Source organism: Phycodurus eques, chromosome 9 (assembly GCF_024500275.1).
Source record: "Phycodurus eques isolate BA_2022a chromosome 9, UOR_Pequ_1.1, whole genome shotgun sequence".
NCBI lineage: Eukaryota > Metazoa > Chordata > Actinopteri > Syngnathiformes > Syngnathidae > Phycodurus > Phycodurus eques.
In genome coordinates, this window is record NC_084533.1 from 28000154 (window position 1) to 28014510 (window position 14357).

The following is a 14357-nucleotide window of genomic DNA, read 5'->3' on the forward strand; positions in this document are numbered from 1 at the left end:
TTTAATGGTGGTTAACGGTTGTTATCGGTAATACTGCTAATATCATACAACGGTGTGCATGAATTGGCTGGTGACAGGATGTCCATGAAATCAAATGGAAGGACGAGTCATATGATATTAGTCCATAAATGTAAAATCATTACGTTAGCGCTAAAGCTACACAGTCGTGGCGAAGAAAAAAAAAACCCCACCTGAAACCGATGAAAGTAGTTTCTCAAACTTACCATCCTGTACCATCTTCTTGCCAGAACCAGTGTGGGTTTTGGTCCCTGGGTGTCCATATCTTCCAGGCTTAGTCTCCCGCTCTAAAAACACATATTTAAAAAATAAAATAAAATGCAACCGAAGCCAACAGTATCGAGTCCAGAAAATAAAGTATGATGCAAGGAATGTAGATTTTCTTCACTTTTTATGTAAGGACAATTCATGATCAATGTCCATTTTTAAGGATAATAAAATATTTACAGGAATTTTCATGCCAACGACTGATTAATTCCTTCAATGCGGAAATGTTGCACCCCCCCCCGCCGCCCCAAACGAAACCTAAAAACAGAACCAATGTACAGTCTACTATGTGTACTGCTGACAAGAACAGATGTAGACTGTTCTTGAAAACATGAGCTGTGATGTTTTTATTGCGATTTCAAATCACTTCGAGTAATAACCTTAGTATTTATCTCCAATGATTGCTGATTCGCATCTTACCAGAAACTGCTGAATCACTCTTTGTATTTATCACTTTATATGGTTGCTCTTTGGTGTTGATAGTAGACAAACCACACGTATTTAAGAGACCTAAAAAAAAATCTCTTCATTGACACAAAGTCACATGAAATGCACAAAGTGTGTCAGAAAGGTTCCAGGAGTGGTGTAACAAAAGATATATTTCAAAGCGTTTTCTCCTTCAATGTGAGCCAGAATGAATGAAGTATTAGGTCTTTGGTCATTGACCTCAATTCAAAAAGAAAAAAAAAAACATCTTTCTAACTCATACACAAAGCATCCAGATGGTTTCAAATGGTCATAAATATGAGCAAATGTTTGCTGTAACAAGGGTAATTAAATAACATCTGGGGCAGAAGGTGTTTCTAAGGGCAACGGAACATTTCGACAATAATTGCTGCTGGCAGGACAAAGTTGACAAAACAAGAAGGATCCCCGATTTTCTAAAGCTCTTTCAGTTCAAGACGCAAATTAGAAATGTGGTTCATCAGTAGGAACCAGAAACAGGCTGACTTAATTGGTCATTTGGAAGCTTGCAACATGTTGTTTTTGCAGGCATTTGTGCCAACTGGAGGGCGAACAAAACCGTCGCCGTCTCCTAACATGTTCATGTTCGAAGTTGCAAAGCAGAAGTAAAATGGGTGTGACAGGTTGCGGCATGTGAAATGTCTGCCCGATTGTTATTTTTCCATTTATTAATCAGCTGACTTTGTGCTCGATTGCGTAAAAGCAAGCAAAAAAAGACGTGAATTTGAGCGTGAACGCCTGTGCGCCAGTCCAGAGTAGCGTCCGCCTTTCGCCGAAATCAGATCCTGAACAGGATAAGCTGTATCGAAAATGGATGGATGATGAGCGAAAGCAAGGTGTTGTGACATTTTCTGTGGCAGTACGTCAATTATTCAGCTTGGTTTTCCTCATTCTCTCCTTTTCCAGGCCTTTATCGCTTGAGTTCTCATCACTCCAGGATTTTGTTCAATATTTTCCCACTGTTAACGTCTCAAGCTTTGCCACTGCCGCATGCCTGAGGGGCTGCCGCTAAGACGGCAGTCAATGAGGGTGCGCTGTCTGAAGTTTATTTAGCCTCGTTTGCAATGATCACAGTGGGCTAAAACCAAACGCACACAAACACGGAGCGGGCAGTGAGTTCACGCACAGACGCAGGCGTACGTACACGCGTACTGCAGGAGGTGCGAGCGCTAAGGATTGACTTTCCCCGCTGGGTTCAGCCGTTTTGGCTTCGGCGTTTTCTGAATGAGCAACAGCCGCTGTGCGACTGCGTGTTCTTTCTCTGCTTCCCAGCAAAAATCTCATCTCCAAGAATCACGGCGCTCTCTGTACAGCACGTGTAACGGATAGTTTTGCGTACATGCAACCTAACTGCACGCTTCGCCATGCTGAATGAGCCAGCGAGTCCATTCAAATCAGAGCGTTAAACAGTGCCGAAAGAATGCCTGTCGAGCGAGCTGTAAAGCCTGTGCCCATTACGACGCCCAAAATGCAATATTTGCGCAAGCCTGTTCCAGCTCACACGTTGTTCTATACAGTGACACGGCTGGCTCGCTGTTTGTTATCCTATCTGTGTCTTCGCTTATCACTTTCTCGCTTGCTAATTCTTTTAGCACCGTGCGCTGCAGCTCAAAGAAGGTTATGGCAGAACGTATTGCATTATGAAGCAGACAGCGAGTTGGAGAAGGTCGACCGCAGCGAGAGGGGCTGATTAGAAATGGGAGCAGATAGGCAGAATGTATTCAGAGAGACGCTAGGTTAATGAATCGGAGTAATAGCTGATTAAATCTCAAACAAGAATGGCGGTAAAGGAATATGTCACATCTAATCAGGTCGACTGGTAATTTGGAAGCGGCAATGCTTTGTTTTTCCAGTCATCGGTGCCAAATTGGGCAAATTGCTGTTGAGGGGGATTTTTATTTTTTGCTGCCAAAACGGTTACTATGGTATCCACTGACTGACTGATGCAATCTAACAGTACTTTACCATGCGGTCAGGTGCGGTAAACGCGTGACAAGTGACCTTGGTTGATCTTTCTTGTGTCTTTAAAGTCGCCGTCTCCATTGTGTCCACAAGTAGCCTCTCAGTGGCAGTTTGACTCTCAATTGCCTTTCTGCACTGGCTGCGATAATGGCTTGCTCCTATTCGCAATCCTGCCTTTGACTCCCATCCAATCACAAGCTCACAAATCTGTTGGGCAGGCCGATATAAAAGAACCCAGAAAGCAGCGGTCCGGAATACTGATTTGGGTGCTGGTCTTGTTCACAGTACAAATGTTATCTCGTGCCAAGGACTCTTCCAAAGCTCTTGTCCATGCATCAGGCTTGAGAGCCTTTTCAGGGAAACTCTCCAAAGATTGCAGATGGGATGGAGCAGAAAATCAAAGGATACAATGGCTTATGAATAAGTATAGAATCACTGAAGATAAATTCATAAACGTATGTGTGAGGAGGTATGACTTGATCAGAAATACGGTATATAAACATAGGACTACACATTACTCGTGGCGTTTTTTTTTTCCCCCCCTCCAAGATACACCGTTCTCAAAGAGGGATAACATGGATAACGTAATCCACTCACCATCATGGCAACGGCCCACAACCAATTTCCATTTGGGCGAGATTGTTTGACAGAGTGCATTCTGCTAGATTTGAAATGATAAAAGGAACGACTATCGTACAACAGATTGCTGCGGTCGGTTGCAGGTGGCGCGAGCGGAGGCGGCAACAAATGTGTTCCTGAGAGCATATGGTCACCTACACGACAATATGTCCGCCGCATAACCATATGGCTTTTTTTTGTGCTCATGTTTAATGCAGTACGAGATATAGGATGATGTTGTCAAGCCATTTAATAATAAGAGTATCATCGTAACCTATACGGAGAAATCACAATCTAGAATGGCCTCCAAGATTATTTTTGTTGTGAGTCTCATTATTATTCCTAACCGTCTCCGCTGTAGATGATTAGGAATCGGAATTGAAATGAACGACAACTGGAGATTAGTATTCTGTACGTGGCTGGAATGAGATAGAATACGTTGACGTGCAGTATTTATCAACGCCGTTTGGGGTACATAAAGTTAGAAAAAAAATAATACAAAATCACCGTTTCCGAGTCTATCTTTATGAAATTTGGACCAGCACAAGAAACGCATGACACCGTGAGCTAATATTTATCTTGGGCAATCGGTGATACAGGCTTGTGTCGAACACACGCACACACACGCCCTCTTGTAGGCAGGTAGACGTCTGCATCATAGCGTAACATTTACAGAGAACCGACACGTTAACCATCGAGTGCCAGAAATAGGTCGCTGAGCTGTCGCCACGGAAACATCAGAAAAGTTCACGTCATGGGTGTGAAGACGTGTCAAAAGGTGGATGGGTTAAGACATTACACTGCGCTAAATATCATTTCCAGAACAGGAGAATGCTTCAGGATGGCATATGACTCATAATCACGTTAGCTTGAATGAACATGTCGAATGTTTGAAGAAGAACTTCAAATTTCAAATTGAGTGGATAGTACTATTGCAACAGTCAAAACAAAATAGAAGTAAAGCCATTCTCCTCGTTCAACGGACAATTTCTGACTATTAATGGAGATCATCATTTCTATGACTTCCCCATTTAACTTCAGATTTGTTTGTCACACTTTTGAATACAGGTGTATTAACTACAAGCAGATGCCAAATATGTCAGCTTGCTGAAAGATGGTAAATATTTTTCGCTAATGTTGTCATTTAACGAGCATCTGGTGGATCGTCACTTAGCAACACGATTCAGTCGGCAAGCCGGGGACTGTTTAACAAATATGTTGGATTTCTGAAAGGTTTTTACATCAATCGACATTGCACTGTGACTGAGTGGACATGTTAAGCTTGAAAACATCCCACCACACACATAATATGATAGAAAAAAAAATTAAAAAAAATAGCAAAACATTACAAAATCAAGGGAAGACATTTCAAGAGACATTTTATTGGTACGTGTAAAAAGTTTGGTGACTTATAAAGGGACCCCGCGCTTTCAATATTCGTCTCCGTTTGACCCAGTTCGGCGTTCCCACCATAGTACAGGAGGAGACCCCGCAAATCTGAACAGGATCAGCGGAAGAGAAAATGGACTTTCGAGGCAATTGGAATGCAAGAAAGTTAACAAGAATCAAGAACATTTGATTTACCAACAGTGGCTGTGACTGCTTACAATTCAGAACCACCAACAAGTCGACTGGTTTCATTCATTCGATTTTTTTTTTTTTTTTTTTAACCGAGAGACGCATTAATCAGCGAGCGATTCATCAAGGGACTGGTTTTTCCTGCAGCAACCTTGCCGCTACTGATGAGTCTCCAAGGGCGACAAGCGATTCATTAGTCAAACTCAGATCAGCAGGCGCTGACGGATTCTGCTATCCTTTAAGTTGTATTGACCTGCCGCCAAGTGTGGTGGTCACATTTGACATTCTAATTGGAATGATGCAAGTGGACCTCACGCGCGCGCACACACACACACGTAGCACATACTCCCAAAAAGTGAGTACAGAGTGATGAGCTGATTTGGACGCATTTCTCTGGAAAAATGGCTTCGATAATCGGTTTTAATGTACACTAAATATAAAAACTCCACACAGCCCAGTTCAAATGGCAGGTTTTTTGTGGTATAAAAAGATGTGTAGACTTTTTATCTCCAGTGTAGCTTGTGAACAGGACCCAGTAATTTCAGCTGCTGGACAACAAAAAGAAGCTAATGCCTCGATTTACTGTCTCATTTCCACACAACCGAGCAACATTTTTGACAAGATTGGCTTCGTTGAAGGATTCCAACATTTTCCAAAATGGCGCCGAGGATCACAAAGACTTTTATGCTCTCAACGGCTGTGAGCTGGCGGGGAAAATTGTCCCACACCAGCTGGGTGAAAATTAACTTCACGAGAAGGAATGCAGGCCCAGAAATGCACCCACTGTTCCCAAATTGTCAGATTGATTTCCTTTATTCGGTTGCTGTCTAATAGTTCTCCTGTCCATGACTCTCTGGAGGACTGTTTGCATGCGAGTTACTGCACGGTGGAATTGCGAGCGTGCCAGTAGCAGAGCCGTCATACAGGTACTCGCTCTGCAGCGAGGGAGCCATTGTGGTGCTGCAGCAGAATGGAACAATTCAAACATGATTGAGGAACATTTCTTCGTGCCTCCGCACGCTGGTATGGAATTTTGCGTCATCGTCTCAACAAAAAGCCGCTTTGTTTTTGCAATACGTAAAGTGACGATGTCGAACAACACATTTAAAATAGAACATTATATGTATATCATCCCGATTTGTCCTGATGTGAGTCCGCAAATGTGGATTTGCTGAGCGCTTCTCCACACCCGTGCAAATTCCAAATGGAGTCGCCGCTGAATCGTGTATAGCCCTGCTAGCAAATATACGATAGCAAAAAAAAAACAAAAAACAAATAATGGCCCATATCGCAAGGCACCACTGTACAATAAAGATTGATGTAAAAAAAATTTTTTAAAAGTGTGTAAATCTTAAGTATCGGGTTAAGCTAATACAGTGGAAAGCCCTATGGTAACACGGGTTGTGGCTAATGCTAGTAGTGACCGACTACAATTTGGAAGCTATTAATTGACAAGGCATCTATATATAAAATCATAAAATGGAATTGTAATGACGGAACATAACATTTCCAACATACTCTGTTATTTTGGTATCGCCCGTCAATGGTACAAAGAGTTCTGGAAGTCTTGGAATGCGATGAAGCTTTTAGTCCCTGGTTATAAAAACGAAATGAGGTTTATTTTTGTCTTTTGTTTCTCTGAGAATGAGATTTAATTGTACAATTTACACTGATGTAAGCGTCATCTTTTGAGGCACATTATCGGAAAGAAGCTGGCCAGATAAACGCTTCCCTTGGTGTGTTGAATGTGCGCAATGGGTCCTGTCGTGTGCGGGTGTGTCACAGACAATGAGCGAGTGTTTGGAATAAGTGTGTTGAGTCAAGAGTCGCTCGAGGTCGAAGAGCATCACACACACTTCGGTGTGATTGATACAGCAAACTTGACTGCGTTGCAATTGCAATTCCACATAACTGAATCGGCTATTGCTGCGGGCGAGCACGCAAGCACACTTTGGCATTAGTTTACTCGAAGCTGGAAGTCTCAGATGAACGCGACCTGTGCGTCCGTAGCGCACTCGCGTCCGAGACATACCCGATTTTTATCCACATACGAAAGAGGCCTGGCTCGGATATGGGAGAAAAAAAAAAAAAAAAAAAAAAAAAATCGGGATTGTACTGTTCTCCTTGACATGAAAAAAAAATCAGGTTCGTGTCACATATGGACGAAGACATTGCAATTGACCTGCAGTGTGAACGTGGCCTGACAAAGACTTGCTTTTGTTTACAGTAAAACAAACAAACAAGCAAAGAAACAAATGATTTCCCGATGATAGCAGTGTACTAACATTAGGGACAATTTGGGACAATAACATTATGCTACAGGTGACCCATGGTTTCCATGGCAATGACAGATACTTTCGTCCATATTACAACCAGATGATTCAAGATGTTTTAATAGCGGTGCCAACCTGAAATCATGTCCTTTGGATTCCAGCGCTAAAGTCATCACATGTAGTTTGACCGCGAGGTAACACAGAGTACACAACAATAAACGCTAGCACAAATGAAGTTTTGTAAATATTTCTTTACCATGTGTTGTAGATTGGTGGGATGAAAAATCCAAAATGGTCTGAGGTGCGTACAGTGTATTGAAAAGCTGCTCTGGATGTACAGTATGTTTGATCATAAAAGCTTCGATGATCAATTTATCAGTTTATCGGAAAGACTCACCTCGGTCTAGGGACCTGGCGGGAGCCCAGCTTTTGAAGTAGTCATCCTGAACGGAAACACAAGAGGGAGAAATCGTCTCACAACTCAGTGTTGAATGTTGAAAATGTGGTTAGAATTGGACAGAGCAGCAAACAGACACAGACTTCCAAATTCCCGGCCCCAGCTCCGATTCCATTGCATTCCCACAAATGGACTTGAATGCTATAACTGAAGTCGCGAAAGCGCTTTAGGACTCGCACATGAATGCAAGTAGTTTCATGGGGTATTTTACAACCCCAATGATGCTCAGTGCGTCTAAGATTGCAGAGTGCCTTGCTGTTGTAAAACAATTCAAATATCAAATATATATATATATATATATATATATATATATTGAAAGAAATGTCCATAGTATTCAGGGGCGAGAATAAATGTTTCATCCAAATTACAATAACCCAGAAAGCTTTATGTTTGATGACAGGAAGAGAGCATATGCTGGGCAAAAGGTCTTTTTTCCACTCTTTTGTCGACGATATATTTTTAAGATTTTTGCCCTGAAAGTAGCGTGAAGTTGTTTTAGCAGCCGATACACGCTCGCACGATGGCGTCTGCATCGAAAGTAGACGCTAAATCAGAGGTGCGTGTCAAGTCGGCGTTGGTGACACAAAGCGCATCAGACGGAGATAAGCTGCCGGATTTTGATCTTGGTCTCCACGTGAGCGAAGGAGCGAAAACAAGAGGAGGCGGAAATAGGCAAAAGTGGGAATGAGATGAAACCTCATTTGAGGCTCCCGGCTTCACTGCTAACCTCGTTTCGCTTTTCTTTGTCTTGAATCCATCACTCATGATTACCAATGAATTGTTCATGCTTGTCATATCAGAAGTCCAAAAATGTATTTGGTTACATTTTAAACTGAGAAACTAAACTTCATTTCGATAAAGACGGAGAATGTATCAAAATGCATTCAAGCCTTGATTGCGATTATTTATTCATGTGTGTATTTGTTTATTTAGTCCTTGCTACAACATGATAACAATAAAGCTGGATTTTATAGTATGAGAAGATAATCGCAACAAAATAATCAATATTTGGGGGTTTTTGTTCAATTGCTGGAGAAAATATTGAGATTGAAAATGAGCCATAAAGTGTTTTAGTTTCCGTCGCCATGTGGATGAGTGAACATAAACGCTGGATTCCTTCGAATCCTTTGGAATGCTGTTATTGGTTTGATGTCGCTGCTGCAATAAGATCATTGCGGAGAAGTGTTGACGAGTCGGAAACGTCTTGATTGCAAGGTGCGCAGATTTCGCGGCATGCCAATGGAACAATGTTTTTATAAGCGTGCCTAAGTATGACCTCTCTGCTGCACAAATTCAACCACTTTTGGGATGAGGGACCCCAAACGAGCCGGGCTTTAACCCCTTTCCTAATGTTGTCCGATCTCGTTAATGCATTTGTTGAGTCAATCTCGTCAGGTCCCAAAAATATTATCATCCAAACCGCTGAAGTCAGGCATAACATATGAAATGTTCCCTCCATGAAGGTATAACGTGAGAAATACGTGTCTGACGATCCTTCAGAAATGCTAAATGTTGTCGGACGTCATCCTTGAAGCTGAACCATTTCACTTTGTGGCTGAAGCGGAATCTGCTCTTTGGTTCTTTTGTAGTTCCCAGCAAAGCGAGACTTAATGCGACACCATCGCCGGCGTTCCTGTCATATTGTGTCGCAGCAATAAAAGACGCGTCATCCACCTCAGCGTGTGTCTCTTGCGTCGTGCCACACGTCCACGCAATGAGCAGCACCACTCCCTCCGCCTCCGCCAATGATACGATGTCCTCCTGTTGTGCATTTCAAGAAGTGCACACTGAATATTGCACCTCGAGGTACAACCTTAGTTTCCTGCCTCCATCCGGTTTCTACCTCAGGTTGTGTTTGTGTTTGCAGTTTAAGGGCTGCAGTCCTCTTTTTGTTTAAAAAAAAAAAAAAAAAAAAAAAAGTTGTTCCTCATGTTTTGGAGACTGAAGGGTGAAAGTGGCAGTTGGCTACTAATGTGGACTGAATGTGTGGCAACAATGGGTAAATGCCAGTATGTTCAGGGTAATAGCTTTCAGTAACATGATGAGAAGAACAAAGAAAAAAAAGAAAGAAACGAGTTCATTTTCAAATTTGTGAACTGAATTTTTGAGCGACTTGGCGGAGAACATGAACTTTCCCAACACCGTATATAGATTCCAAACACAACGGAGCGAGCGACTTACCTCCGCTTCCTTCAAATGATTGCAGAGGAACAGATGGGAGAGAGAAAAAAGAAAAAACAAGAAAGGTCAGTGATAATGGCAGAGTGTGTGATGTTTATATGACAGAAAACAAAACCCCGGCGACCCATTCTGAACATTGCGTTGGGCAAGAGATTCATTGAACATGAATCAGAAGGCGGCGGAATAGCAAGAGGGCTCATACATGGACGCACTCGCGCTCACAGCCTTATTTTTTTACGTGGCGTGCAAATTGTACAGTCTTAGGGAGGATTTTAGTGAGGATTCTTTGCGTAGACTTGCCAGGTATATCCCGGTATCCACTCTATTACGCGTTTCAGTTATTTGAGCTCGAGGTTGAATATGTGTTGTTAATTCAACTGGTAACTGGATGAAAAATGAACTGCATTAACTATCCCTAATCATGCATGTAACAAATATCCTTCTTTTCTGTCTTCTGCTTTCTTTTACACAACTAAACTGAAACCGATCATCTGATCATGTGGAATGGATTGTCTTGTTATTGATTGAGATATAATTAAGTCAGTGGGCGTCATCAGGAAAAAGGCTCCCGATGTTGTTTTGTTCTGCCTTTCCACTACTGTTGCTAGAATGTTTCTACGGCAGCGGTTGCATTTTCTCCTATAAATATTCAGGGTCGAGGATGGCCTGTCCTTTCCCATGACCCCTATTAATATTTCAATGTGCCATCCAAAAAAAACGCACGCTGTGACACGACCTCAATGCCACGCAAACCTTGCAAGTGACTACGAGGAGATCAAACTGGCGTTTTATTAAAGTCGACTTTGATAGGAATCTTGCTCATGTTCATTTGAACTTTCAGTTCATCTGCGGGATGATTTTGGTCAATACATAAATGGGAGTTATTCACGCATCCCTGTGTTTCAGTTAAAATTGTATTTAAAATGCAATGCAGCACGTGTTGTCTGAAATTAGGACTCCTTCATTCGAAAACTTTGCGCCGTTGATTTCATTTAGCGGTGCCTCTGCATGGTTAAGTCCAAACCCCTTCGTGACACAGTTTGCACTTTGATTGAGATGCAAAAAAAAGTACCTGCTGAAAAATACGTACGTGAGCACATTTGGTAATATGTTTTGTAAAGCCCAAATGTCCCGAACGCACAAATTCACACACCAGGATTTGCCAAATCAGCAAGTATTCAGATCAAACGACAAGTGCTCATGATAGGATTTACGTCTCAGCCAGGACAGTTCGACGAATTAACTCAATAAAACTCCAATTATAAATGATAAAAATAAGACAAATAAGTCATATAACCAGAGAAACCTGCCTCGACAAGTCCCCAAGTCCATATACAGTCGTAGGACAGTGTGGCTGATGAGCAACTGCCTTTTATGCAATGGACCTTTTCCAGTTTGGCAGCATACAAGACTCCTTATCAATTCTCATTGACTTGTGTGGGCGGCCCGGCGAAATAATAATAATAATAATAATAATAGTGTGGTTTCATGGCACATCCCCAAAACGATGACTTTTTAGGCAGACATATGTGACCTGGCTGTTCATGTATTTTTTTTATAGCCTATCCTTCTTTCTGCCATGTTTTACATAAATAAGTTCGTGCAATAATATACCTCATCAACGACGCCCTCGATTGGCTGTCTTCAGCAAGAACTTTGACTTTACAGTGTCCGTCCATGCTTGCTTACAAATATCCGCTTGAGATATTTGTCATTCAATGCAAATAGAGAGGCAAGCTTTGCCTGCAACATAAAAAGTTCATGCAGTTCATGTTAGAATATTCCCTTGTCCGGAGAGTCCTGAATCCCCTTCCTCTCGCCGGCGCGCATCTGCTCGAGGGACGCGCTTCCTTCCCGAGCAAACACGAGCTGGGATACGGTCTTCATTCGGTGAAGCGGATGGATTCATTTACAGTAGCAAGGCAGAATTGTGCGCATTTTTTAAAGTTTGACGTTTGGCCCTGCTGAGGTAAGATCTGCCTCAACAATTGGGCCGTTAAAGCAGCACAAGTAGAACCCATGATGATGCAGTTCCGTCTAAAAACTCATTCCTCAATAGTCTGAAGTGCGATTGAAACAGCTCAGTCGACTTCATCCCCCCCCAAAAAAACAGGCGGTTCTTTGATTGAATGGTTCTAAAGCAAGATGCACCCCCCCCAGCGTCGAGGAGCGCTCTTGAACCAGCAACACCGAATTGTTGACCAAGAAGGTTCAAACACTGCGCGACCACTACTTTGTGAGTACCACCTCCCATCGTGCGGCCTCCTGACGGAAGACTCGACAACACATGGTGATTACAGCCAGCACATCTGCAGAGCCATCAGCTTTTCTGGTGACACTTCACGCCACCCCCCCCCCCCCCCCCCCGCACACGCACGCACTCTCACTTCGACCTCCTCTTCAGGATGAAGGTGCTGAGCCTTCAAGCCCATTTCGCAACAAACAGCTTCATAAATCACGCTGTCAGGTTGCTGAACTCTCTCCACTACTTCCCTGCTCTTCCGCCTGTCCCTGGACTGTAACACATCTGCTTGAAAAAAACACACCATATATATATATATATATATATATATATATACAGGGTGAAAAAACAAACCCAAAAAAAATATGGTGCGAGAATAATGATATTTCAATTCTCCGTATGCCTAGTACATATTGTGAACTGGCAATGAAAGGCTTTGAGTCTTGAACCTAATTCTAAAGGTAAGCTACACCTTAAAATCCCACAAAAAAAATAAAACAGTGTTGTTTTGAAACAATGTAAGACATGAAATACGGTGCTTTTCAAATCCTGTCACATGCAACAGACCATGACAAGACTCACAAAAACAAAGACGTTTATATTTGTCAGCTGGAATACAACCATTTACTGCCACTAACACATTTTTACCGACAAGTACACTGGGTAGGTGTCGAAGTGGGTCTGTAAAATTCAGGTTTATAAACAACTGTAATGACTAACAGAAACAAATGCAGGGAGGAAAGGCGGGAATGCAGTAGTCTCGAAAATGTATTTATTCACAAGAACAAACAAAAAAAGGCAAACAAGGATCCTGGAAAATCCAAACACTAAATGAACAAAGTCTCAGAAAATCAACAATCAAAGTAATGAAGTCTCATCGACAGAGATGCATGACAACTGCTACAATGTCAATAAACAGACAGACTGAAAGAAATGAGGGAACTAAATACAAAGTAACGGACGAAACAACGAGGCACACCTGGACAAGACGCGAGCGGCTGGAGGGAGCTGATTGGTAGACACAAGGAACAGGGTTAACGAGAACAGGTGGAAACGAAAACCTCACGAGCCACACGAGAAATGAACATGGCACAGAGGGGAACAAGACAGAACACGAAACAAAATGAAATATAATACAAAGAAAAACAAACAGAGGTTTTGGCAGGTTCGCTGATTATAATGTCGCACAACGCAATATTCGGTGGGTCTTGAAAGATCAGTAAAAATGCTCTAAAATGGCTGGCAATACTGCTTTGAAAACAACTGGCAGTGAATGAGTTGATGGATGACTAAACACTATAAATACCAAAATTAATTCAAAGTTCATTTTCCTTAATGTGTTCCCTTCAAGAGAATGCAGAGGAAAAACAGAATACAAAATTGATTTCAAACGTACGAGGTCATTCTAGATTCAGAAGCGCTTTTTACATAGCCTGATCCGGCCAGGATTTAGCCGCCTTTTTGTGAGTCGCATACATGCATAATGGGAAGAAATAAATCGCGCTGCCAATATTACGGCAACAGACAGAGCCGTAACAGAGCTGGCACGACGGGTGTGGGAATGGTGAATGCCGGGTGGGTGGGTCAGGGCTGTCGAGTGTCACGCTGAACACAAAGTATTTTACACATCGCAGCAGTCGCTGTCGTCACACATCGAGGTCTGATTACAGGACGCCAGCGCACTGTAAAATGCAAAAGTGGCTTTTTGCCTGAGGCAGAAGCAGTTGCCACAATTCTGAGGTCAGTCTGCCAGTGTTGGCGATTAAAAGAAAACGAACAAAAACACCAGATGAACCTGACAAGACTAAAGACCCGTTGCCCGCTTCCCTTGGTTTCAGTGTGGAAAAAAATGCTTCAGTTAGCGGACCGAAGACCACCGGAGTGTGACGAGCGTCCTTGATTTTCATATCCACCGCTTGTGTAGGCCGTAGCGCAGAAGATGATGAATGGACTTCGAGCGCCACTGCTAACAGTAGCAGTTCTTGCAATGCTGCTATAACGTCCACTTTGTGTGGAAAAAGAGAGCTGTCGCGGTCTCCTTGCACTTCCAGTCAAAACAAATCAGGTCCCAGCTTCCAGAAACATATTTTAGATAAACAGCATGTGTTCTATTGTTCAGCAGCACCTGCTTTGTGCCTACGTTGTCTGCAGTGTATCAAACACGAGAGGAATATCATTCAATTGACATCAAAACAATCACAGAGAAAGCGGTGAAATCAGCTGGTTTTCGGATCTTTCATTTTCACTTTCAAATTGTCCCCAGGAACTAATATACAAATTAGACACGCGGTGTCCT

At 42.5% G+C, this 14357-nt stretch overlaps 1 protein-coding gene across 3 annotated transcripts in view; it reads right to left on the reverse strand.

Annotated features, from left to right (window-relative positions):
• spock1 (SPARC (osteonectin), cwcv and kazal like domains proteoglycan 1) overlaps positions 1-14357 on the reverse strand; it is a 63767-nt gene that overhangs the window by 24581 nt on the left and 24829 nt on the right. For all 3 annotated transcript variants that reach the window (XM_061686288.1, XM_061686289.1, XM_061686287.1), the window contains exons 3-4: positions 7579-7624; positions 225-305 (exon numbers count right to left, since the gene is read on the reverse strand). In XM_061686288.1, the coding sequence (XP_061542272.1) occupies positions 225-305; positions 7579-7624 (127 nt within the window). The remainder of the gene's footprint in view (positions 1-224; positions 306-7578; positions 7625-14357) is intronic.